We start from the raw sequence: 25,751 nt of genomic DNA on the forward strand, positions 1-25,751 counted from the left end.
AATCATAAATTGAATTATTTTTGTTGACTGTATTCCTTCATGTCTTAAATGTTATCTGAACATTAACATTCAACAATGAAAAAAAGAGACAAAATGCCTATTCTTAACAAACTTTTAGTTTTGTGACAGTTAAATGTATGGATCAGAGGCTCATATAAGGAATTTGGGCTGGAAATAGAAATTTGGAGTCCCTTCACATGAATGGTAGCTAAAGAAGCTGCGGGTATGTATGAGGTGATCTAAAGAGACAAGTAAGAAAAGAAGAGGGCCCAGGCAGCTTTGGGGAACACCAAAAAAAGTTAGGAAAAAAAAAAAGATTCTGGAAAAGAAACAGAAGAGATAGGAAGGAAAAAGGGTAGTGTGTATGACTTCTATTAAAAAGGCGATGACCCCCATGTTATCAAAGCCAATGGATTTGTTTCATGTCTTATTGCGGGATAAAAATCATTTTAATTAAGTTTATTTCACAAGGTTAGACACTGCAGACATTTAGTATTTACTACCCTCTCTCCTTTTATCCCATTTAGGAAATCATATTTCAAATACTTGCTCTTAGTAACTCTTTGGAGAATTATGTAGATTATAAGAATGGCAGTTGTACAATTAGAACATTTTTAAACTAGGAATTTTCTTTTTTTTCCCACACTGTCATCACTGATTTGTAAGAAAAACAATGTTTTCAGTCAAGATTGGTTTGTTTTGCTTTCTAGTACAAATTGCCTGTACACACAGAGATCAGCTGGAAAGCAGATGGCAAAATCATGGCTCTTGGCAATGAAGATGGGTATGTGTTTGTTTCTTTAAAAACAAAAAACTTTGTAATTGCACATATATTTGATCACAAGCTAATGCCATCCGTAATGTTAGTTGGGAAAACCTAGTTGTATTTGATATTCTGACTTATCCTTGATATCCTTAAATGACTCAGCTCTCTGCATCTTTGAGAACTGCAAAATAAGTTAAATATTTTCAGCCCAAAGAAAATGTTTGCCTACTCTGTGTTTTGGCTGTTGTGTGCTTCACAGAATCCTTATCTCCAGAATTAAACTGCCTAAATCTCCCTTCATTTTTTTAAAAGTAAACCTAGGCAGAAATGTTGTTTAGGGCTCACCATGCCCTTTCCAACATCTTTTTGTTTTTGTTTTTGTTTTTTTTAGGGTTTTTTTTTCCCTTTCCAATGTTGATCATAGTAACATAGTCCTATTTCAGCCATTTGTTTATTAATTCTTCTTTTAGCTTCTCCCTTGCACCCTTCATTATAAGAGCCTGATAAACACAACTTTCCAGACATTGTTGAGATTTGTGAAAACTGTTTGAAAGAACTACTTTTTGTATCTGGTTCTTTGTGAGAGAGTAACCTCTGCAGTTTGTATAGGGTTATCCTATTCCATTTCACCTTTCTTTGACTGATGGAATGAGGGAGATACCTGTTTGCATTGGACTGTAATTTGAGCATCCATCTTTCTGTCTTGGTGTGTTTCTTATTCCAGATCAATAGAAATATTCAAGGCTCCTAACTTGAAGCTGATCTGCACCATCCAGCAGCATCACAAGCTTGTGAATACTATTAGCTGGCATCATGAGTATGGCAGCCAGCCAGAGCTGAGCTATCTGATGGCCTCTGGGTCCAACAATGCAGTCATTTATGTGCACAACCTGCAGACCGTCATAGGTAACTTTGGTTTCTTTCCATATTAGGGGTGGTATATGTGTTCCGCTACTTCTTGCTCCAATTTCTGTGCCTTTTTCCTTTCTTTTTGGTATTAAAATAAATACTACTTTTATTATTTTTCTGCTTTCAAAAGTAGTATATTCACCTTATTTAAAATACAACAAAAGTTTCAAACATGACAAAATTCCCTAATCCCATCCCTCAGTAAAAACCAGTGTTATTAGTTTGCTGCATGTTTTCTCCAGATTTTCTAAAGTATAGTTATTGCTATAGTTATTCCAGGCCAGGGGTAGGGATATGACTTTGCATCTTGTGTGAAATTGTCGCTCTTGAAAAAGATTCTGCCAGTTTATATCCCCTTCCCTCAGTGTTTCCATGTGTGACTGCATCGAATTCTCACAGTCCTGGGAGGTAGGTTTTGTTATCTTCATTTTCCTGATTAAATTGAGGCTCAGAGAGGTTAGCTCACTTCCATAATTCCCACAGCTAGTATGTGATAGAGCCTAGATTCAAACCCAAATTGTCTAATTGCAGTCTGCACATGTTCTAGTAACTACTAGTCCCTGCCTGGCATGTTGATCTTTTTCATATATTCATATGATGTATTTATTCCTTAATGAATCTTAAACTTCTCTGAATTTCTTCAGCACCCAGAAGAACCATAATAAGTGGTCAGAGGTGCCTGTTCTTTTAACGTGAAGGAGATGTAATTACTTTTTTTTCTAATATGAAGAAATTATAATGTGACACTAATCTGTTTCCAAAGTGCTGGAGAGTATGCACTGTCAACCACAGTGAAAATTTCAAGTTGACATTTAAAATTTCTCTAGAACTAATATCCAGTGATTTCCTGAGAATCTTTATTTGTAATAACAAAAAAAATTTATTCTAGCAGTGACTCTCTCAAGTTAAAAGGAATATAGGAAAACTAATAAAGTGTACATAGATTTTTCTAATAATAAATAGTAGACAGTTTGTAACTAATAAGCATATGTTAGAAAGCTTATCCTAGTCCTCTGATTCCAAATTAAATATCTACTTTGGCAAAGGACATAAACTTAATTTTTTAAACTGAAGTATAGTTGATTTACAATATCGTATTAGTTTTAGGTAGACAACATAGTGATTCAGTATTTTTATAAATTATATCCATTTAAAGTTATTATACAATAATGGCTATATTTCCCTGTGCTATACGATATATCCTTATTGCTTGTTTATTTTATATACAAGTTTGTACCTCTTAATCCCACACTCCCATCTTGCTCCTCCCCTCTGCCCTCTCCCCACTGATAACCACTAGTTTGCTGTCTATATCTGTGAGTCTGTTTCTATTTATTCTTTTTATTTTTTAGATTCCACATACAAGTGAAAACGTACAGTATTTGTCTTTCTCAGTCTGACTTATTTCACTTAGCATAATACCCTCTAGGTCTCTTTTGTTGCAAACAGCAGAACTTCCTTCTTTCTTATGACTGAGTAATATTCCATTGTACACATATACCACATCTTTATCCATTCATCTGTTGATGAACATTTAGGTTGTTTCCATATCTTGGCAGTTGTAAAAAAACGTTGCTGTGAACATTGGAGTACATGTATCTTTTAGAATTAGTGTTTTCATATTTTTCGGATATATGCCCAGGAGTGGAATTGCTGGGTCATATGGTACTTCTATTTTTAGTTTTTTGAGGCACCTCCCTATTGTTTTCCATAGTGGCTGCACCAGTTACATTCCCACCAATAATGCACTAGAGTTCTCTTTTCTCCACATTGTAACCAACATTTGTTATTTGTGTTTGTTTTGTTTTGTGTTTTTTGTTGGTTTTTTTTTTTTTTCTTTTGGCTGCGTTGGGTCTTCATTGCTGCACGCGGGCTTTCTCTAGTTGCAACAAGCAGGGGCTACTCTTCATTGTGGTGCATGGGCTTCTTATTGCAGTGGCTTCTCTGTTGCACAGCACAGGCTCTAGGTGCGCGTGCTTCAGTAGTTGTGGCACACGGGCTCAGTAGTTGTGGCTCGCGGGCTCTAGAGCACAGGCTCAGTAGTTGTGGCACACAGCCTTAGTCACTCTGCGGTATGTGGGATCTTCCCGGACCAGGGCTCGAACCCATGTCCCCTGCATTGGCAGGCGGATTCTTAACCACTGTGCCACCAGGAAAGTCCCTATTTGTGTTCTTTTTGATGATAGCCATTCTGACAGGTGTGAGATGATATGATTGTGGTTTTGATTTGCATTTATCTGATGATTAGTGTTGCTGAGCATCTTTTCATGTGCCTGTTGGCCATATCTTCTTTGGAAAAATATCTATTCAGGTGTTCTGCGCATTTTTTAATTGGGTTGTTTTTTTGACACTGAGTTCTATGAGCTGTTTAGGTATTTTGGAAATAATCCCTTATCAGTCATTTGCAAATATTTTCTCCCATTAAGTAGGCTGTCTTTTCGTTCTGTCGATGGTTTCCTTTGCTGTGCAAAAGCTTTTAAGTTTAATTAGGTTCCATTTGTTTATTTTTGCTTTTGTTCCTTTTGCCTTAGGAGACTGATCCCAAAAAAATACTGCTATGATTTATGTCGAAGAGTTCTCTTCTAGGAGTTCTAAGGTTTCAGGTCTCACATTTAGGTCTTCAATCCATTTTGAGTTTATTTTTGTATACGGTGTGAGAAAATGTTGTAATTTCATTCTTTTACAGGTAGCTGTCCAGTTTTCTCAGCATCACTTATTGAAGAGCATTAACTTAATTCTTAAGAGCAGTGCAGGGCTTCCCTGCTGGCGCAGTGGTTGAGAGTCCTCCTGCCAATGCAGGGGACACGGGTTCGTGCCCCGGTCCGGGAAGATCCCACATGCTGCAGAGCAGCTGGGCCTGTGAGCCACGGCCACTGAGCCTGCGCGTCCGGAGCCTGTGCTCCGCAACGGGAGAGGCCACAACAGTGAGAGGCCCACATACCGCAAAAAACAAACAAACAAAAAATGTTTAAAGAGCAGTGCAGATCTTTTTCTACTGTAATACTGTCACCCCAGTTTGTTCTTTTTTATTTCATATCTACTGAATAATAGAAAAAGGGAAAAAATGGCCAGAATCCATTGCATTTTATTTTTACCTTCTTATATTTAAATAATTGAGACTTAGAAGAAAGTTGCAAGAATAGTACAAAGGACTCCCATATACCCTTCCACAGATTCAACAACTTATATTTTATCATACTTGCTTTGCTCAGTGTGTGTGTGTATGTATGTATTTTTCCAGACTGTGTTGCATGTGTCATGCCCCATATCCCTTAATATTTGTGTATTTTGTAAGAATAAGGCTATTCCCTTATGTAACCGTAATTCCATTATAAACTTCAGTTAATTTCATACAATAGTTTGATCTACCATGCTTATTCTAGTGTTGCCAATTGATCCAGTATTGTCCTTTATATCTAGAACAGTCTCTCAGCCTTTTTTTTTTTCTTTGCCGCACCACGCGGCCTGTGGGATCCTTGCTCCCCAACCAGGGATCGAACCCGTGCCCCCTGCATTGGAAGTGTGGAGTCTTAACCACAGGACCACCAGGGAAGTCCCTCATCTTGATTTTTTTTGAAGAATGCCAGCCTTTTATTTTGTAGATGTCCCCTCAATTTGGTTTGGTCTCCTATTTTCTCATGACTAGATTCAGGTCACATTTTTAGCTAGAGTGCCATATATGTGATATGTTCTTGGTATCACATCCAAAATGTATTACTTTCATTTTGATGGCTTTTAGAAAGAAAGAATGATAGCTAACACTTCTTGCAGTAAGCCCATGTGCCAGGCACTGTGGATATGCCTACACACCTAACTACTAAACAACACTGCCCATGTAGAAACAATATTGAAAATCACACAGAAAGCACGTGGCAAAATCTTGACTCTTGCCATGTTAATACCCTCCTTTATGTCTTTCTGTTGTTGTTGCTGGTAGAAATGACATCATCCCCTTGTCTTATAGAGAGCAATCCTGAATCTCCAGTGACCATTACAGAGCCCTACCGGACCCTCTCAGGGCACACAGCCAAGATTACCAGTCTGGCATGGAGTCCACATCATGACGGAAGGCTGATATCTGCTTCCTATGATGGTACAGCTCAGGTACTATTGCATCCTTGATTCAGTGGGTTCTTCACTAAGTACTCTAACTTAAACTCTTCCCTCTTTTCCCCCAGTTTTGTACAGACTCCTTCCCTAACCATTATCTTCTATAGAAAGAGATTTTTCTGAGCTCTAGAGGGCATTTTAGTTTGTTAAACATATCTGGGCCCTTGGCAGGCTAAGTTTGGGGTGTTTTTTACTTAGATGAAAGGGGAAATATTAATAGGAACTAGCTAAATTCTGATGTTTTTAAAGATTTCATTCTGACCTACTGTCAGTTTAATGGACTAAAGTTGATGTGAAAAGTACTCCTCCCATTCTGTTCTATCACGGAATGGTGACTACAAATAATGAAAAAATATCTCTAATAATAAATTGGTAACTCAGACCTCCAAGTTCTCAAAAACAAAGATGAGATGCCAAACCAGAGGTATGGGGTGAGTTTCGGATACCAGAACCAGAAGAGACCTTAGGATCTATCATCTGTGATGGATGTCTGTCTCAGTATTGAGTGGTAAATGAGCTATCTGCACAGAGCTGAGAGCCAAGACCGGCTACCCTTTGCGCAGTACAGACTGGAGTAATTCAAGAAACAGCAAGGAAATTGATCATTTGCCCATAAACAGAAGAATCACCTGTGAGAAGTTAGAACCCTAAGCATCCATCACAAGTGCAGGTGTGGGCTCTGAATCAGAATTCTCTTCATAGTATCTGAATCCCCAGCCCAAAAATAACATACGATACTGGTTCAGGACAGTGAAATTCATAGGGCACCATTAAAGCTTACTCAAAATCATCCACATGGGAATGCCTCTATACCCCAGAATACATAAACTTCCCACAGGAAATAGCACTTTTTGAAACTGAACTCCTAAAAGTACAAATCACAAGAGGAAATAAGAGTACACAGATTTTTAAGATTTTTTCAAAAACGTATACCCCAAGAAAAACAATAGAATAACCAGAAATTATTCTCTTGTGTGACTTTTGGTTTTAGGTATGGGATACTCTCCAGGAACAGCCTCTATGCAATTTCCGAGGACATCGAGGTCGACTGCTTTGCATCGCATGGTCCCCATTGGATCCAGACTGCATCTACTCAGGGGCAGATGACTTCTGTGTGTACAAATGGCTCACTTCCATGCAAGAACATTCCCGACCTCCTCAAGGTCAGTCAAAACTGGGAGCCCATAAAGGCTTGCCTAATTCCCTTTCTCTTTTCCTCAGTAAATGAGCTGACTGGAGTCAAGCAAGGAAGACATTCGTGCAGGGTGGCAGCAACAGGATGGTAGCGTTGGAAGCCCAAGCAAGGATAGCAGCCATGAGGGGCCTGAGGACAACACCCAAATAGTAACAAGTATACCTAGCACCCAGATCTTGTTTTCTAAATATCATTCTCCATTAAAAGGGACTGACCAGGGCTTCTGGAGAAATGGCTAATTCCAGGTTAGGACAGGAAAAATACAAGATGAGCCTGCAACATCATATGCCACAAAGGAAGGAAGTGCTCAAAGAGTAGAGATCATCAAAAGGACAAAGAAGCCAGCTTGAAGGGGCTGGCTACCCAAATCTGGGACAATCTGAACTTGAAATAATTAACAGAATTCCATTTCTGGCTATAAAAGAGTAACTGGTACCAGATTTGCCCACTCACCAGAAATAGCTAGAAAACTAGACAGAGTACATAAACAACTAGAAATATACCCGAAGAAATGAAATGATACATCCATATAAAGACCTATAAAAGAATGCTTGTAGCTTTATCTATAATTGCCACAAACCAGAAACAACAACCCAAATGTACATCAGCTGGTAAATAAACTGTGGTATATCCTGTAGTGGAATTCTACTCAGCAATAAAAAGCAAGTAACTACTTTAAAACACAACAAAATGGATGCATCTCAAAAAGGATTATGCCTAGCAAAAGAAGCCAGGCACAAAGACTAAATACAGTATAGCTAATACAGAGTATGAAATGTAGTTATAGGGCTTCCCTGGCAGTGCAGTGATTAAGAATCCGCCTGCCAATGCAGGGGCCACGGGTTCGAGCCCTGGTCCGGGAAGATCCCACATGCCACAGAGCATCTAAGCCCATATGCCACAACTACTGAGCCTGTGCTCTAGAGCCTGCGAGCCACAACTTCTGAGCCCACATGCCACAACTACTGAACCCCACGCACCTACAGCCCGTGCTCCGCAACAAGAGAAGCCACTGCAATGAAGAGCCCATGCACCGCAACAAAGAGTAGCCCCTGCTCGCCGCAACTAGAGAAAGTCTGCACACAGCAGCAAAGACCCAATGCAGCCAAAAATAAAGTTTTTTAAAAAAAGAAAAGAAATGTAGTTATAAGTCATATGAATTTCTAAAACAGACAAAATTAAACTACAGTGACAGCAAATCAGCGATTGCTTGGGGCAATGAAATACATAACCTAAATCTAATGAAAAACATAAGGCAGACCCAATTTGAAGGAAATGTGACAAAATAACTATCCTGTAATCTTCATGAGTTTCCAGTCATGAAAGTCAAAATAAAATCTGAGCCTGTTCAGGCTTAAAGAAAGTAGAGACATAACGAGCCAGTGCAACATGTAGTCCTGGATTGATTCCTTTTGTTATAATGGACATTCTTGGTACAACTGGAAGAACTTAAGTGAGGTGGGAGTAGACAGGAGTAATGTATCATCGTTAATTTCCTGATTTTAATGGTTGTGCTCTGATGATGTAGGAGAAAATCCTTGTTTGTAGGATACACACTCAAGTATTCAGGGGTAAATGGGCATTGTGTTTATGATTTAATGAAGTCCCAAAAGGGTTTGGTTTGGTTAACATTTTGATAATGTAACTAAGAATTCACTGGGAAGGAAGGGAAAAGGTAAGAATGTTATCAAAAAGAAGAGTAATAAGGTTTTGGAGATTATCTCCTAGAGTGCTTTTAACCAAGAATATATACTTTATCTTTTTCTGAATTGTGATTTCTATAGGCAAGAAAAGTATTGAATTAGAGAAAAAAAGGCTCTCTCAACCTAAGCCAAAGCCCAAAAAGAAGAAAAAGCCCATCTTGAGAGTGGCTGTAAAGCAGGAATTGTGTAACGGGAACGAAGAAGAGAGTGTAAAGGAGAGCTCGGGCCCTGTTGAGAATGGAGTGTCAGACCAGGAGACTGAGGAGGAAGCCCGGGAGCCAGAGCTACCCTGTGGTGTCACCTCGGCAGGTATGTGGCCAAATCCTGTGTTTCACTAACTCTCTAGGACTTAGTAGTCATGACCAGGAAACTAAGCCAGGTCTACCTTTGAAGTGTTAAGGGGATCTGATGGATGATTGGGATGGAAATAGTGAACTTCTATAGAGAAAACTTATCAATGTGAGCAGGGTAAGACTGTGGGACAAAGTGAAACTAGGGCAATGTATACATAGAAGCTTACATAGGGAAAGTTTTAACAATATGATGTCATCAGCCATGTTTACTGAAAGAAACCATTGTCCCTTACAAATATCTGACCTAGAAACTATCACCACTCTGGGGACTTGCAGGCATACAATATAAATAGGACTGACTCATGTTTAATTCTACAGCAGGATATTTTGATGTGACGATTTTAAATGGCCAAAATATATGGTACAGAGTCCTCCCCGACCCTCTCCATCCCAAGGGATGGCCACTAGGACCCACAGTTTGGGTAAATAAAGATCTAAAAACTTTAATGGATTTATTTTTTAGATTCATCAGAATGCTTCTTTATCATAAAATGTTCTTTTACCCCTGTAGATCAACAATTTAGTTTGGGTTTTTTGTTTTTTATGGGGTTTTTTTAGTTCATGGTGTGTACACTCAGGATTGTGACTCTGTATCCCATACACTTTAAATTTCTATTGGTAAAGTTGTTCCTTGTTGGTGTAATTAAATATGCAATTAGTACTTTATCACCCAAGCCAAGTTTGGGAACTCCTAGACCTATGGCATAAAGCTGCAGAGGCTAGAACCTTTATAACTTTTCCTTAGATCAGTTAGTCAAGAGTTCTAAGTAATAAACCTACAGATTCCTGGAAGGCAGTTTGTGAGATGGGGAAAGGAAGACTACCCATGCTTCCTATCTGAAATATTTCATCTTATATTTGGGGTAGCAGATAAAATCACACCAATAAGACTGGTATACTCTTAATTTTTAAAAAGAACTAAATTCTACATTGTTCTTATCCAAATTTTTTTCTTTTTCCCCATGATGTAGTTTCTAAAGACCCAGTTATCTGCACTCCTGCATCCTTAGGTTTTGAAAAGTCAAAAGTCACCATTAATAACAAAGTCACTTTACTGAAAAAGGAGGCACCTAAAGAAAAGCCAGGTTGGTATTTAATAATTAAAATATTTGGGGGTACTTCCCTAGTGGTGCAGTGATTAAGAATCCGCCTGCCAATTTAGGGGACATGGGTTCAATCCCTGGTCCAGGAAGATCCCATATGCTGGGAAGCAACTAAGTCTGTGCGCCGCAGCTACCTCAGCCTGCACTCTAGAGCCCGCGTGCTGTAACTACTGAAGCCTGCACTCCTAGAGCCCGTGCTCTGCAACAAGAAGCTGCCGCAACGAGAAGCCCGCACACCGCAACAAGGAATAGCCCCCTCTCACCACAACTAGAGAAAGCCTGTGTGCGGCAATGACCCAACGCAGCCAAAAATTTTTTAACAAAAGAATAAAAAACAAATTTGGCTATTACAAATAAATTAAATATTTTGTTAAAGTATCCTCAAATATTACATGCAACTGAAAAATCAAAAGTTTTCAGTTTTTCGTTTTGTTTTAGATTTTTAATATTTGTGTTTTGATTGTTTCGATTTGGGGTCATTTTTTTAGTACTTGAGGAACTGTCATTTTGCAGTTGTTGATGTTGCTTCACAAGTGTTCACAGGGACATGTTTGTGTGTGTTGTGAACATCGCCCCCAGCTAATTTAATCTGAAAGCTTCCTTATAAGAGTGGGAACTTTCTCTGCCCAGCAGTATCCCTCCAGTAGGTTACATACACAGTGGGCATACATTCAGTTTTGTGTTTTTGATCAGCTCTTCTTCAGGCATTCTGTACTTTTATTACATTTCAGAAGCCTTAATCAAGAAGCGAAAAGCTCGTTCCATGCTTCCACTGAGTACAAGTCTGGACCACAGATCCAAAGAGGAGCTTCATCAGGACTGTTTGGTATTAGCCACTGCAAAACACTCCAGAGGTACAGAAATACACTTCCTTGGCCCATCCGTAGTCTTCTGGGAACTGACACATAAGAAGTGCTTGTTTATATGTTATATGAATGAGCCAACAAATGTCCAAAATGGTTGTATTTCTGCATCATCCCTCCCCCACACCCTGCTGCCAGGTTCTGTCTGCACTGTGACCACTGTCAGCACTCTCCAGTGCCTTGGAGACATAATGCTTTGCTTTTCTCTTATAAATCAAGCTGTTGCCAGCCATATGGGTGCTGGAATTGGTATGATGGCTTAAGTATCTCAGCGTGAATCAATTCCATCAACTGTTTTTCCCCAGTAAGCAGCAGCATGTACATGTAGAAAAAAAAAGTCATTTGCTCATTGGAAATAACCCTTAGTACGGCAGTTCCTTTAAAAATTTTTGATGGAAGTTTTTATTTATAGAAGGCTTTTTGGTTTCAGTTTTTCAAACCCCTCACCTAATGTGTGTTATTTTGACATTTGAGCAACTTTTTTCTTTTTAATTTTGAATTTTATGTGTTGAAAAGGGATGCACATGATAAAATGAAATTCAAACAGTATAAAACCTGAGCCTAACAAACCTGACAAACAAACCTCACAAAGTATTTTCATATTTTGCTATCTTTGTAACCAGCAGGGGTCTCTGTTAGGGTAAACAAGGGCACAGGACTCTTTTTCTCAGCATCTGAAATGGGTGTTACATACATGCGGAAGTAACTGGACAGAAAACAGTAACCTATTAAATGACTTCATCTGAATTCTTGTCTTTTTGAATTAGCAGAGCCAAAGGATGATGTGTCTGCTGATCTTGAGGAAAGGTTTCACCTGGGGCTTTTCACAGACAGGGCTACCCTGTACAGAATGGTTGAGGTTGAAGGTGAGACTAGTCCAATCAACACAATCCTCTCCATCTGTACACTTCTCTAATGCTTTATACATACCTCTTTTACGGCTGCCATCCTGTGGTATGGTAATGGTTAGTTTTACATGTCAGCTAACTAGGTTTTGAGTTCCCCTATTTGCATGTTCACAAACAGCCCTCACTCGCATCTGTCACAGGACCCTAAACATACAGTGTTCATTCTGAGTGTCTGAGTGCAAGTGCAAGTGGGTGGGTGGGTGGACAAGTGACTGAGTGGGCTTCAGTCCCCATTATGAACACTCTGGGAAGTGACTTACCCATCAGCCAGTGACTACATATTCTAGGAATTTATTCCAGTCATTCATCCTGCCTTTCTTTTTCTAGAAGACAGTGCAGACAGATGTTTCTGAAACATCTTCCAAATATTTCTCCTCCAAACAGGAAAAGGTCACTTGGAAAATGGCCACCCTGAATTATTTCACCAGCTCATGCTTTGGAAAGGAGATCTAAAAGGTGTTCTGCAGACGGCAGCAGAAAGAGGGGAGCTGACAGACAATCTTGTGGCTATGGCACCAGTCGGTATGTTCTTTTCAACAAAAGCCTTAGCATCTCTAGGATACATCCACTAAAGATAGACATTGTCTTGAAGGACAGTTTAGCCATGTCTAGTAATTAAATTTAAAATCCACATCCCTTTGACCCAGCAGTTCTAACTGTAGGAATTTAACTGCACCTACGCATGCAAAATGGCAGATATATATGGACTATGACCGCAGTGATATTTGTAATAGCAAAAGATCGCAAGAACCTCTATGTCCATCAGTATAAAACTGGTTAAACCTTGTATATCTATACAGTAGAAATGCCTATAGATACCCAAAAAATGAGGCAGCTCTGTACATTCTGATACAGAACGGAGCTCCAAAATGTAGTTAAGTGAAAAGAATCAAGGTATAGATGCACAACAGATCAGTTAATACTCTGTCATTGATACTTATACATGTGTGGTTATATATTCAAAACAAACTAATAGTAACAGTTGTCTCCAGGGAAAGGAATCTGGACAAGTTTGGATAGTAGGGTGCCAGGATAACAAGGAAATTTTTTATGCCATGCCTCATTCTTTAGCTTTTTATTGAAGTATGCCAGAGAGAGAGATAGAAGTACACAAGTCATGAGTGCACTTGAATTTCACTAACTGAATACACCCTTGTAACTAGCACCCATATCAAGAACCATAACATTACCAGCACCCTAGAAGCTTCTCTCATGCTCCCTTTCAGTCAGTCTACATGCACCCCAACAAGGGTAAGCACTGTCTGACTTCCATACTCATGTACATTTGAATTTTGTACTATTTTTTATGTATTACATAATCAGAGAAACAATTTACAGTTCAAAATGTAGGGATGGGGAGAGGTAGATGAAACAGATGATCAGATGAAACAGCAACTGAATTACTATCTGAGTGTTCTGCTTAATGCAGTGACTAACAACAAGCATTTTCAACCCAAATGTACATGCTTTTTTTCCTTAAATCTGCTGGGTTTTTTTTGTTTGTTTGTTTTAAGCCGGTTACCACGTGTGGGTATGGGCCGTGGAAGCTTTTGCCAAACAACTGTGTTTTCAGGACCAGTATGTCAAGGCTGCCTCTCACCTACTTTCTATCCACAAAGTGTATGAAGCAGTGGAGCTGCTCAAGTCAAACCATTTCTACAGGTCTGTATGACCCAACAGTTGAACCAGCAGTTGGATGTAATGTGAAATTAACCTACATAACAGTTCTGTTTCAGGATAACCACCATAAAACCTTTACTGTAATTAAACATCTCAAATGTACACAAATGTTCACTAGCTTAAACATCAGTGCACCCACCACCTATACTTAACAAATGTTAACTTTCAGCAATATTTGCTACTGATATTTTTTAAAATTTCTTTATTGTTAAAGTAATACAAATAAAGAAAAGAGCACAATACAAATGAACAGCTTAATGAATTACTATGAGAGGAACTTTTTTAAGCCCCACCTGTGAAGTGAGAAGTATAAAATTCCAGACTTAGTTGAACTGCCTTTCCCCAATTCTGTCCTCATCCCTTCTCTAGCAGTAACCACTCTTCTGAGACTGGTGTGAATCCTTTCTGTTCAAGTTATTATTTTTCCACTACACTACACATTTAAGTACAGAAAACAAAAGCAACAAAATATTTCTTGTAGACAGCATACAGTTGAATCTTGTTTTTTGTCCAGTCTGATAGTCTCTGCCTTTTAATTGGAGTGTTTTAATGTAAATATTAGTGCAACTGATTTAAATCTACCATCTTGCTATTTCTTCTTTTCCTGCTTTCTTTCAGATTAAATATTTTTTTATCTCCAGTACTGGCATCAGCTATAATCCTTTATTTTTTTTTTCATGGTTAGTTTAGGGTTTATGATGAGCATTTTTAACTTATCAGTTTACCTTCAGATAATATTATACCACTTTTTGCACACATCATACTTCTCTCTTTCTTCCTGTCCCTTCCACTATTGCTGTCGTATATTTCACATACTATATACATGTTATAAGCCCACATTACAATATTAGAATTCTTGCTTTACCTTTCTTTAAGTTTTTAAACATTTTCTTATATTTGCCCATATATTTATTTCCAGCACTTTCCATTCTCTTATGTAGATCCAAGTTTCCAATTGCTGTCAATTCCTTCTTTCCCGTGAAGAACTTGAACATTATTTTTGTAGTGTGGTCCCGCTGGTGACATATTCCATCAACTTTTGTTTGTCTATAAAAGTCTTTAATTTTGCCTCTATTTTAAAGGATCTTTCAGTGGGTGTAGACTTCTAGATTGTAAGGTTCTGTCATTCTGTGCTTCATAGATATCATTCCATTTTTTCTTGGCTTGCATTGTTGACTTGACTACTGCATTTATTCTTATCTTTGTTACACAGGAACTATGACTTTTTTCTCTGACTGTTTTTAGGACTTTCTCCACCACTGATTTTCAGCCATTTCATATGATGGCTTTGGTGAGACATTCTTTTTATCCTATTTTTGGTGTGTTATCTTCCTTTAGAGAATGCCGGACTCTGTTTTGGCAAGCCGTAAAGTTACCTGCAGATCAACTTGATCTTTTCCTGGCTGTTTTAAGCTTTCTTAGGGCAAGTTCAGAGAAATCCATACTCTAGAATTAGTCTGCCCTCCTGCCTTCTGGTGTCTTTACCGAATGCCTTGTATAAGTCAACAAATCAGAACTCAAATGTCTGGGTGGTCAAAACTCATATGTCTCCACACCCTGAGTGAGCCCTGGGAATTATTCAGCTTATCGTTCCCTGATTATTCTTTGTACAGCCTTAAGGACTTTCCTATATATGCACAGCTTTGTGTTTAAACCAGAGACTCAACAGGATCCCTAAGCACCGCTGTGGAGCTCTTTCTCTGGACAGCTTCTTCCTTCCTACTATCCTGCCCCACAAATTCCAATTGCTTCGTCTCCCCTCAGCCCTGACTGCTGAAGCTCTGCTGGGATTCCTTCTGGGAAAATGGTTTTAGGCAGAAAGCCAGGGCCATGATGGGGCTCACAACATTTGTTTCCTTCTCTCCGGGATGACAGTCCTGTGCTGCCTGGTATCCAATGGCTGAAAACAGTTGCTTCATACCTATTTTCTCCAATGTTTTAATTTTGCAACAGGAGGATACGTCTGGTCCTAGTTGTCACTCCATCATGGCTGGAAGTAGAGGTCTCAAATACTTAAATACTTAAATACTCAAATACTTAAAATCTTAAATACTGCTGTGTCTAAATCACCTTAGTCTAAAACACTTTTATTCCAGCTACAACACTTTTATTCCAGCTACAACTTTATGTTGGCTGCAACTCAGAAGTTGTATGTCATTTGGAAAATAGTAGTTCAGTCAGTTAACACAGATCCTCCAAATGTTAACACATCTCACTATAAAATATCAAAAAAAAAATCACATTCCTTACTTCATCAGAAAAGTCTTTAACTTTGGGGAAGCCGTCAAGCTCACAGTGGCAGGCACAAGTTTCCTAAAACTCTAATTTTCACCTGAAAGCTCAAATTTTATCATTGGCAACAGTACTGTTGGTTGTTTTCTGTGAAATGACAGGCTTACTTTGTTCATTTTTGAGAAAACATCTGCCAAATACTCAACGCTAAATAACTATAGTTTGTTTGTTAGTCATTCTTTCAAGAAGTAATGAGATTCCATCTAAAAAAAGAAAAGCAACTAGTCCAGCTTGCAATTCGTTCATACAAGTTTTTCATAGAGAGAACCACTGTACTTTGGAATTCAGCAAAGAACACAAAATGTTCTTCCCATTTTGTCACACAGAATATTAACAGGATGTGCAAGATTTGCTGCAATTAATCATTTTTCCTTTTCAAGGAAATTTACCTTTTTTTTTTTAACGACAAGGGCCACTAACTGGATTCTTGCTCCAGATGCCAGCAGTTTACCCACCATTGCTGTCGCGTAATCAGTACAAATGTCAACACACTGAGAAAAGGCAAATAACCTCTTGACATTATTGTGAAAATAGTCTTGACCTCATGAACCCCCTGAAAGAGCCTTTGGAACTCCAGGAATCCACAAACCACACTTTAAGAACTGCTGACATAGGTGAAGAATTGAGCACAGCACGCAGTTCTAACTTGCCCTGTAATGCAGGGATACAGTTTTTTTTACGGGAAGTTGGAACAAGACAGACAACACAAAGGGAATGGCTAATCCTACCTTGCAGCCCCTCCTAGGGCCTCTTTCAGACTGGCTAATTACCTATTCTTGCCTCTAGGGAGGCTATTGCAATTGCCAAGGCCCGGCTGCGCCCAGAGGACCCGATCCTGAAAGACCTGTACCTCAGCTGGGGAGCCATCCTAGAAAAAGACGGCCATTATGCCTTAGCAGCCAAATGGTAAGTCTGAGGGCAACAGGAGTGCACCCAAACAAAGAAGAGCTTCTGAAAGAGCTGGACAAGAATGGAAGAAGTTTAGAGGTGGGGGTGAAATAAGTAGCAAATTAAAAAGTGTGTATGTATTACAGCCAGCTTCATAAGAATCACCAGGATCTACCTACTTGGTATTTATGTAAGTCACCATAACTTCAAAAAATCCAAGTCGTGGACTTGGAAATCACTCCTTTCTTTAGGGATGTCTTGTATCATTAAATATGGGAAATGGGAGGGAATGACTCCTTTGCTTGGGTTCAACTCAGCAACTGCTTAAGTCCCTTTATTTCCTTAACCTGTATAATGCTGCCTCTTCAGCTTCAGCCACAGGTAATGACACATCTGGGACCACAGGAAGGCACACAAGGCAAAGTGGACAAAAAGAAATGATTCAGCCCTCTGGGGAGCAGGAGTAGGCGATCTGTTTATGACACTTTGCTTGAGTTTTCTTTTGTATTTTAGCTATTTAGGAGCCACTTCAGCTTATGATGCAGCCAAAGTTTTGGCCAAAAAGGGGGATGTGGCATCACTTAGAACGGCTGCAGAGTTGGCTTCCATCGTAGGAGAGAATGAGTTGTCTGCTACCCTGGCTCTCAGATGTGCCCAAGAACTGCTTCTGGCCAAGAACTGGGTGGGAGCCCAGGAAGCACTGCAGCTCCATGAAAGTCTAAAGGTTAGTCTGTTACTAAATCTCCTGCTTTTAAGAGGGATGAGCCCCAAACCCTTTTCTAGTCAAATTCCAAGTGAATTACCCAGTTGCACAAGCTGTACCAATTTGGTACGTATCATTAGAAGTGTCCAGCAAGCCCTGGCCATACTATCCCACATTTAAGTACTGTGGCTTGTCAGTTGCCACATTCAGAGTAAAAGATAATATGGTTATTGACAGTAATTCCCACTGCTTAGCAGTCGAATAGCCTTTAGTCAGTTCAGCCCCTGTGTTTCTTCATTGATGTCATCAGCACAAAAATGAAGAGGAAGAGGGTCTGCTTTGAAGAAGATGGATTGGCTTTAACAGAAATCATGGTGCTCTGCCTGTAGCAGACCTCTTCAGCTGTAAGCTATAATTCTGCCTATATGACACAGAGACCTTCCCAAGCTTAAGTGAGAAAATATTATAGGGATATACAAGGAATCTCATGGCAACTGAAAACCCAGCAGAAGTAAGGATTTTTTTTAGGCCTTTTCTCTGTGTTCTCTTCTCGTCCAGCTGATTCCCTCTGTTAAACCTACTTGGATATAGCCCCTAACCACTCCCCCAGCTCTCAGATCTACACAGCTTGTCTGCTCCAGCACCTTCTGACTATGATGCTTTAACTTCTGTATGCCTTAATCTGAAGTTTGGGCAGAGAAAAGAACTAGATGAGTCCAGCCCATCTTTTCTCAAACTGGGCCACAAGTCTTAAGTGGCTGGCCTGCATGTGGCTTAGATTTCAGTGAGTAGGGCTATAGCTGGGGTGTCATATTATAAATATGGTTGCTAAGAAAAAAAAAGTAAATAATATAGTTGCTTGAGCTCCAAGAGCTGTGGGTAGGAATCCCCCAAAAGGCATTTGGAAAAGCTGTCTGTTAGATCACCTCTTTTCCCCCTCCCACAAGACTCACTGAGTTGGCAGCACACTGAGGGGAAGGCTGCTGCAAATGCAAAGGGGGATAATCTGCAAGACTTGGGGAGAGCTCTAGATAATGGAGCATTTCCCTGCATAACAGCTCCTCTCCTTTGTTATTGGGTTCCAGGGTCAGAGATTGGTGTTTTGCCTTCTTGAGCTACTGTCCAAGGACCTGGAGGAAAAGCAGCTTTCAGAGGGCAAAAGCTCCTCTTCTTACAATGCGTGGCCCGCAGGCAGCGAAAGGCCCTTTGTGGAGAGGGTGACTGCAGTATGGAAAAGCGCCTTCAGCCTCGACTCCCCAGAGCAGTCCCAGGCAGCATTTCAGCAGCTGCAAGATATCAAGTACCCATCTGCTACAAGTAACACTCCCTCCAAACAGGTACCCCTTCTGCATGAGCTTTTGATATTAATCACTCAGTAATCTAAGACTTCTCTAATCCATGTCTAGTATAATAAGGAAACATGTAGAATGCCAGTTTGTATTTCAGAAAAGATTAAGCCAGGCCCAGGAAACCTGGAAAGATCCCTTCAGATTAATTAGAGCCCTTTATCTTTAAAGTTAGTCTTCGATCAGAATTCCCTTCTAAAAGAAAAAGAAAAAAGTCTAAAAACAAAAGCACAGAAACTAATATAAAAATAGGTACCCATCAATTAGAATTAATTAACAGATGTTCACATTTTGTCATTTTTGCTTCATGGAGTCTTTTGGTTTTGTTTTGTATATTCTTTTGCTTTTGGTGAAAGAATCAAGTTGAAATCCCTCATGTTCCCTTCCCCAGTGCCATTTCCCTACCCTAGCTCACAAGAATTTCAGCCCCTGCATCAGACCACATGTGTTATTTTGTGGCTTCCTTATGGGATCATTGTTTATAAAATCTTAAACATACCTGTGCACGATGTCACCCAGCAACCCCATTGCTTAGATATTTCACTAAAAGAAGTGAACCCAGGTGTCTACACAGTCTTGTACAGAAATGTTCATAGCAGGTTAGTTCATAATAGCCAGATAGAAACAACACAAATGTCCATCAGCTGGTGAATGGACATACAAGCTGCAGTATATCCATATAGTGGAAAACTATACTGTGCAACAATAAAAAGGAACAAATTACTAATGCAAAAAGAGTATCAGTGAATCTTGAAAGCATTATGGTAAGTCAAAGAAGTCACAAAAGACTACATACTCTACTGTTCCATTCATATGAAATGTAGAAAAGCCAAAATTATACTGGCAAAAACTAGATCACTGGTTGCCAAGGGATGGGGAGAGGGGAGTTGAATGCAAAGGGGCACAAAGGAGTATCTTACAATGAAAATGTTCTGTCTTGATTTTGGTGGTAGTTATACCATATGTATGTGTGTGTGTGTATATATATACACACACATATATATATATTTGTCAAAACTCATCAAATTGCACACTTCAAATTGATAAATCTTGGGGCTTCCCTGGTGGCGCAGTGGTTGAGAGTCCGCCTGCCGATGCAGGGGACGCGGGTTCGTGCCCCTGTCCGGGAGGATCCCACATGCCGCAGAGCGGCTGGGCCCGTGAGCCATGGCTGCTGAGCCTGCGCGTCTGGAGCCTGTGCTCCGTAACAGGTGAGGCCACAACAGTGAGAGGCCCGCATACCGCAAAAAAAAAGAAAAAAAAATTATAAATCCTAATTACACTCCAGATTTTTTAATTACAGCTTTTAGTTCGAGAAACTCACTTTTTGTTTTAATTTTTTTAATTTTTAAAATTTTGTTTTAATTTTAATTTTTTGTTTTAATTTGCATTTAGCAAATGTCAAGGCATTTTCTTAGCATGAACAGACTTTAACACCAGACAGTGTATGTTGCTGTACAACTAAATATGAAAGTTTCCAATGAGGAAGCAAAAATGGGTGGTGGGGATAGGAGGACCTTTCTTAATTGTGGACTGTGTGTACTTCCCAAATGCAGTTAATAGGAACATTTCTGGTGTCATTCCCAGTGCCTGATGTGAGAGGATGTTTAACTGAGACTCTCTGGCTCCTCTCTCCAGCTCCTGCTTCACATTTGCCATGACCTGACCTTGGCAGTGCTAAGCCAGCAGGTGGCCTCCTGGGACGCAGCTGTGGAAGGACTGCTTCGGGCTGTGATCCGGAGCTACAACTCAGGAAACTTCACCATCATGCAGGAAGTGCATTCAGCCTTTCTTCCGGAGGGTAAAAGACCCCCAGCTCTGCTGGAGCACACCCACTAAAGGATGATATAACCACCGCCAGTGTCGTGGCACAAGGAGTACATAGGTTATTGAAAGACAGACATGGGCCAGTGTGTCATATAGTAGGAAGTTTGAATTCTCTTACCCAACCTCCTTAAGAGGTAGCCAGAATGACTAAGCTGTTTTCCTTTACCTGGTCCTACCTACCTACCTCACTGCCTCCTATATACTTTCCTACACACAGCTCTAAAGAAATAGCAATGTGCTCACAAGTAATTAAGAATGGAGAAGACATTCCTTGAGCTGCACAATTAGTCACTAACTTAAAACACTGTGGTTTTTCAGAGATACAGTGGGATCTTACCCCCAGAGCCTTCAGTGGCACAGATGAAATACGTTTTCTATCATGCTTTAGATGGCCTGTAGCAATGAGGATACGGCCTTAGGCCAAGAAATGTTTAGCTCTGGTTGGTTTCTGGTGGAAAGCATGTGGTCCCATGGATCACTGCTGTTCTGTTTCTTGGGATCTGATCTACCTCTTGGGTGATAGAAAACAACATGCAGGCAGGAAGCCAGATTTCTGACAGATAAAGAAATGAACAACCCTAAATCCTCTTATTCTCTCCTAGGCTGTGACCACCTAAGAGACAAACTGGGTGACCATCAGTCCCCCACCACACCAGCTTTCAAAAGTTTGGAGGCCTTTTTTATTTATGGACGTCTGTATGAATTCTGGTGGTCTCTCTCCGGGCCTTGCCCTGAATCCAGCATCTGGGTAAGGGCTGCTCACAGAAGGATAACCTCTGTTGAGCAGAGCCAACAGCTTGACAATGTCAGCCCTGAAGAAACTGACCCCAAAGCTTCCCAGCCAGAGCCAAGCAGGACTCTAGAACTAGACGTGAGACTCACAGAAGAAGGTGAGCAAATGCTGAACGCTTGTAAGGAGCTCTTTTCAGAAGAGCACGCTGGTCTCCAAAATGCACAGAGAACCATTGCTGAAGTCCAAGAGACCTTGGCAGAAATGATCCGCCAACACCAGAAGAGTCAACTTTGTAAATCCACAGCAAATGGCCCTGATAAGAATGAACCTGAACAGGAAGCAGAACAGTCCCTCTCCAGTCCTCAGAACCAGTGGTAAGTACTGATTCAATACAACATGGAACTAAAATACCCTGCTGGATTCTCACAGAGTACTTGATGAGATTGATCAGGTCACTTGGAAGCACCACAATACAGTCATTAAGGCACAGGCTTTGAAGTCAGATGTGGGGTTCCAATCCTGGCCCTGTTCCGTGACCTGGGGCAGGAGTCTTAATGTCTCTGAGCTTTAGTTCCCTCATCCATAAATGGAGTACCAGAGTCATCCTTGCTTGTTATGAGAATTAAACAGAATCACAAATATTGTTAATAACAACAGTACAATAAAACCCTACTTTTATGCAACAGATTCCTAAAGAGTCAATCATGTAAAATAGGGAGTTGCATTACTGCATCATTAATGAAAACCATTGATTTTCTTTTTTTTGGCCGTGCCACGCGGCTTATGGGATCTCAGTTCCCCAACCAGGGATTGAACCCGCACCCTCGGCAGTGAAAGCAGACAGTCCTACCCACTGGACTGCCAAGAAATTCCCAAAACCATTGTTTTCCAATTGTGCAGGACTATCCCAAAAAATACACAAAAAGGGTAGTGTACAGAATTACACACTAAACTGTAAAAAATTCCAAATGATCAGATTGCTGCAGCATCCTAATCATTTCCATTGAAAATAAGGGCCAGGTAGATATAGATGATTATTAATCACTTTAGAGCCCTTTTGCATTATCACAGGGCACTTTGCTATGGGCATTTGCAGTGATTAACAGTTACTGATAAGTTGTTATGCCGAGTACCTTTTACCTTGATTATGTCCCCTCCAGCACAGGGCCTAAAATATAGTAACTAGCACAGTCAATAAGCTTACAGCTATTATTACTAAACTTTCAAAAATTAAAGTTACATTTGTTGCTCTAAAAATACTACAAGTGAAATCTTGAGTCAGAGTTTTGAGTTACTTCTCTAGTGAGCTACCACACTCTAGGCAGCGCTTTATGTTTGGTTCTAGTAACAAGAAAACACAAAAAAGTTCTCTAAACCAGCGGCTCTTAACCTTTGGATCAGAGGGCCCCTTTGAGAAGCTTAAGACACTCTTCCCAGAAAAATGTGCATCCATACACCCTGAGGGTAGGAACCCGGGCTCTGTCTAACCCATTCCCCAGAGAAATCCAGACCCTTTGCATTTGGCTGCAGACTGAATCCCCTAAAGGTCCTTAATTTTCACTGGAGCTCTATGTCTAAGAAGTGGGGATTTGGAAAGTGGTTAGGAACAATACTGCACTTTGAAAATTTTATATATCACATCACATTAAATTCCCTTCTCTTAGCCTTTGTATTTAAAGATAAGAGATAAAGACCCAGGTGACAAAGTAATTTTATTTACAGGATAATAGATTTAAAAGTTATGTGGGGGTGGGGGGGCTTCCCTGGTGGTGCAGTGGTTGAGAGTCCGCCTGCCGATGCAGGAGACGCGGGTTCGTGCCCCGGTCCAGAAGGATCCCACATGCCGCGGAGCGGCTGGACCCGTGAGCCATGGCCGCTGAGCCTGCGCGTCCGGAGCCTGTGCTCCGCAACGGGTGAGGCCACGACAGTGAGAGGCCCGCGTACCACCAAAAAAAAAAAAAAAAATTTATGTGGGGCAAGATATATAACTTGTACTTTTTTTTATTATTATTAGCACTAGTAAAGAAGAAAAAAATGAACCAGTTTCCTTGCCTGAATTAACCAAAAGGATTACAGAGGCCAATGAGAGAATAGCTAAGTTTCCTGAGAGTATTAAGGTAAGATTTATATAGCAGTTCATTTGGTAAAACATTACTTTTTATATTATCAATTGACTACACCAAATTCTTTAATGTCATCTGAAATCTGTACACATTTGTATGTGCTTAAAAATTGAAGATCCAGTTGCCTTTGGTGAGCTAAAATGTTTTGTGAGAGTAGAATTATTGACACCACAAGCAATTTTATACCTTAGCCTTCAGAGAAATCTAACAAATTTTCTAATTACGAGGTAAAGTAAAATTACAGTTGGTACCATGTATTTAATCACTTACAAATGCATAGGTATATTTGGATGTGGCCCTAGTAGTAACAGAAGTATCATGTTTTAAATTCATCTGAATAGGGCTCTAGGAAAAGATTGCATCATTTGAGAGGGACATCTCAGTTTTGAGTATCATCTCTCCTTAGAGTAACTGATGAAGTCTTAGGAGAGAAATGGCTCAACCGTGCCAGAGAAGTGTCATGAGATAAGACTTGAGGCACTCATGCCTTCTGTGCAGGTGTTTGTGGCTTTTTTTTTTGCAAATGCTTCCTTGTTTATCCCCGTGTCATCTTTCAGACCTGGCCCTTCCCAGATGTGCTGGAGTGTTGCCTCATCCTGCTTCACATCGGGTCCCAATATTCTGGCTTCGTGACCCAGGAAATGCAGCAACAGGCTCAAGAGCTCCTTCAGAAATACGGCAGCGCTAAAGTTTACAAACGACACTACCAGACCCTCTGCACGTGAACTTTCAAGGACCTCTAAGAAACTGTGCCAAATTCAAAACATCCAACACCTTTCACCTCTGCATTTACACCTCGCCAGACATTCACTTTGATCCCTGTATGTTTCTGCAGTGATCCAAATAATACAAATGAGAGTCAAGTTTCAATCAACTCTACACTTAAACACAATGAAATCTGACTTTGGACTCAATTGTGGTTTCCTACTGGAGGAAAGATCATGAAAAGCCAGCAGTAGTTACTCAGAACTAACACCTGCAAAGTGATTGTTGATAATTTCTAAAGCCTTATGCAGGTTTCGCCCAAAGAGGAGAAACTTTTTTAATCACCCAAAGTGTTACATTCTTAAACACAAGCTACCTTTATAAATGCTTTGCCTGATCATAAACATGTACACTCTTGTTTGAGGGTAGAGATTATGTCTTCCCTTTACTATTTTACCCCTAGCATAGCACTCACTTTAGAGTGTCTAGTATCTAACAGGTACATAATGGAAACTTTCAACTGAATAAGTTGGGAAACTGAAAGAATGCTCATTAATAGCTTAGACTTAAAGGACTCTAAACTGAGCTCATTGATACCAGCACTGGCTGACAACTAAGGCTTGTGATTGGTAGTTGACCTTACTGCGTTAGCAGAACACAGGAATTCAAGAACATCTGGCAGTACAGCAGCACCCCCGTCAGCAACGATTTCACTTTCCACAGTTTGTTACCCCCAGTCAACAGCAGTCCAAAAATATTAAATGGGAAATTCCAGAAAGACAACTCGTAAGTTTTAAACTGTGGCCACTCTGAGTAGCATGATGAAATCTCACGGCGGTCCCACTCCATCCTACCCAGCACATGACTCATCCCTTTGTCCAGCATACCCATGCTGTATATACTACCTGCCCGTTAGTATAGGAAAAACACAGAGCATACATTAAAGGGCTCAGTACTACCCATGGTTTCAGGCCGCTACTGTGGGTCTTGAAACATAACCCCCACAGATAAGGGGAGACTACTATCTATGGAGGGGCTGAATTACACCCATAGTTAGTATTCTCTTGGTTACTCTTCAGGACTGTCCCTTTCTGAGGATGACCATTAACACAGCCCTACACACACTCATATATATACACAAGGCAAAGTTCTTTACAGTTCTACTACACTTGTGCCCCTCCTTTAGCACCACTTTAATAAGCTGTTTCTTATCCCTCCCATGCAATCAGCACACCCCTACTCAACACTCAGTTCCTCAACCCTTCCTCTCAACATTTCTCCTGATATGTCAATAAGCCCGTTGTCAACTGTGGCAAAAATAAACACCTATTTTAATCCAAATTTGTTAAGGATATATGTGTAGGGCTCACAGTCACCAGCATGCTAAAGCACCTCGGTTAAGAACCACTGACCTATGCTGCTTTACCACAAATCTTAACGATAAATATATCTCTTCCAGTATGTGAACATCCCAGTCAAAATCCTAGATCTGCTCCTGTACCTGACTTCTTACAACCCCACATTTTTGGACGAATAGAAAGGAT

The 25,751-nt window shown here is 40.2% G+C and overlaps 1 protein-coding gene across 2 annotated transcripts in view; it reads left to right on the forward strand.

The window, feature by feature from the left end:
• Positions 1-25,548, forward strand: part of GEMIN5 (gem nuclear organelle associated protein 5) — a 42,204-nt gene extending 16,656 nt beyond the window's left edge. Inside the window, exons 12-28 of one of the 2 annotated variants that reach the window (XM_059062925.2) lie at positions 711-784; positions 1,491-1,672; positions 5,640-5,779; positions 6,777-6,948; positions 8,765-8,992; positions 10,008-10,121; positions 10,871-10,993; positions 11,770-11,868; positions 12,295-12,432; positions 13,425-13,572; positions 16,669-16,788; positions 17,284-17,494; positions 18,559-18,810; positions 20,458-20,620; positions 21,249-21,753; positions 23,394-23,496; positions 24,060-25,548. In XM_059062925.2, coding sequence (XP_058918908.1) covers positions 711-784; positions 1,491-1,672; positions 5,640-5,779; positions 6,777-6,948; positions 8,765-8,992; positions 10,008-10,121; positions 10,871-10,993; positions 11,770-11,868; positions 12,295-12,432; positions 13,425-13,572; positions 16,669-16,788; positions 17,284-17,494; positions 18,559-18,810; positions 20,458-20,620; positions 21,249-21,753; positions 23,394-23,496; positions 24,060-24,227 — 2,940 coding nt within the window. In that variant the 3' untranslated portion in view covers positions 24,228-25,548. The remainder of the gene's footprint in view (positions 1-710; positions 785-1,490; positions 1,673-5,639; positions 5,780-6,776; positions 6,949-8,764; positions 8,993-10,007; positions 10,122-10,870; positions 10,994-11,769; positions 11,869-12,294; positions 12,433-13,424; positions 13,573-16,668; positions 16,789-17,283; positions 17,495-18,558; positions 18,811-20,457; positions 20,621-21,248; positions 21,754-23,393; positions 23,497-24,059) is intronic. The other variant, XM_059062926.2, reaches the window with a different exon arrangement.
• The last annotated feature ends 203 nt before the right edge of the window (positions 25,549-25,751 follow it).

Source organism: Kogia breviceps, chromosome 4 (genome assembly GCF_026419965.1).
Source record: "Kogia breviceps isolate mKogBre1 chromosome 4, mKogBre1 haplotype 1, whole genome shotgun sequence".
Taxonomy (NCBI): domain Eukaryota; kingdom Metazoa; phylum Chordata; class Mammalia; order Artiodactyla; family Physeteridae; genus Kogia; species Kogia breviceps.